Source organism: Arachis ipaensis, chromosome B06 (assembly GCF_000816755.2).
Source record: "Arachis ipaensis cultivar K30076 chromosome B06, Araip1.1, whole genome shotgun sequence".
Taxonomy (NCBI): domain Eukaryota; kingdom Viridiplantae; phylum Streptophyta; class Magnoliopsida; order Fabales; family Fabaceae; genus Arachis; species Arachis ipaensis.
Genome location: NC_029790.2, coordinates 113908769 through 113909860, shown reverse-complemented (window position 1 = coordinate 113909860; position 1092 = coordinate 113908769). Strand labels below are relative to the sequence as shown.

Genomic DNA, 1092 nt, shown 5'->3' with positions numbered 1-1092 from the left:
AAAGCCCACAACCAAATGCAGGGATTCACCGATTTATAGTTGTATTATTCAAGCAACTGGGAAGAGACACTGTTTTTCCCCCTGAATGGCGTCACAATTTCAATACCAGAGATTTTGCTTGCAATAATAGCTTGGCTCCTGTTGCCGCAGTTTATTTCAACTGTCAAAGGGAGCGTGGTTGTGGTGGAAGAAGAATGGAATAAAATGAAGATCAGGTCATGAAGATCGTATCATCAACGTCTGGGAACACCTTCACTAAAAATGAATATTAATAATTAAATAACTGAGTGTTCTCTTTATCTGTACTTTATATTTCGTGCTTGGTTAATAATAATCAGCTAATTTAAAAGGGGAGGTTACTTAGCTTCTTCTTTTAAGATTAGGGCTTCCTTGTTGTTAACAAATTTGAATAAATTTTATGTAATGCAAGTTTAAGGTTTTTAATATCAATATTTAAGTTTTATTAATTAAAATGATGAGAACACTCTTATAATTATATCTGGATTTTTTGTTTTTATATTTGATTATTACTTATTAGTATACTTATAATTATATATGTTCTCATATGTACTCTTGTATTTATATTATTATTTTATGTATAAACTTTTTGACAAATATATACTTTTGTAATTATATATATACACATTTTATTTATTTATACTATTCTCATTTATGTTATGTCTGTTATAACCAAGTTCTACAGAAAAGCACAAAATTTTGTGTTTCTTGTTGTATTATGTTTTGTGTCCATGTAACCGGTTTCTATTAACCACACATAACATCTATAAAAGGATTTAAAACACAAATGTAAAGACAATGAATATAAAAATACTATTTAACAACATGATTTTATAGAGATTATAGAAGTTCTGTTTCTCAAGACAACACATTGAATAGAAATTTTTCACTTTTGTTGGTTCATAGTATTTGTATTTTAAAGATAATTTCCAAACACTATATATCCTACATATTTAAAACTTTTGTAAAAAAATAATATATATACTCTTATAGTTATGTATAAACTTTTTTTTAATTATATACTCGTATAATTATGACAAAAAAAAGTATAAACTTTTTAAAAAATCCACAATA

At 26.0% G+C, this 1092-nt stretch overlaps 1 protein-coding gene across 1 annotated transcript in view; it reads left to right on the top strand.

Moving 5' to 3' along the window:
* Positions 1-473, top strand: part of LOC107648378 (protein FLOWERING LOCUS T-like) — a 4485-nt gene extending 4012 nt beyond the window's left edge. Inside the window, exon 4 of the mRNA XM_016352267.2 lies at positions 5-473. Coding sequence (XP_016207753.2) covers positions 5-203 — 199 coding nt within the window. The 3' untranslated portion in view covers positions 204-473. The remainder of the gene's footprint in view (positions 1-4) is intronic.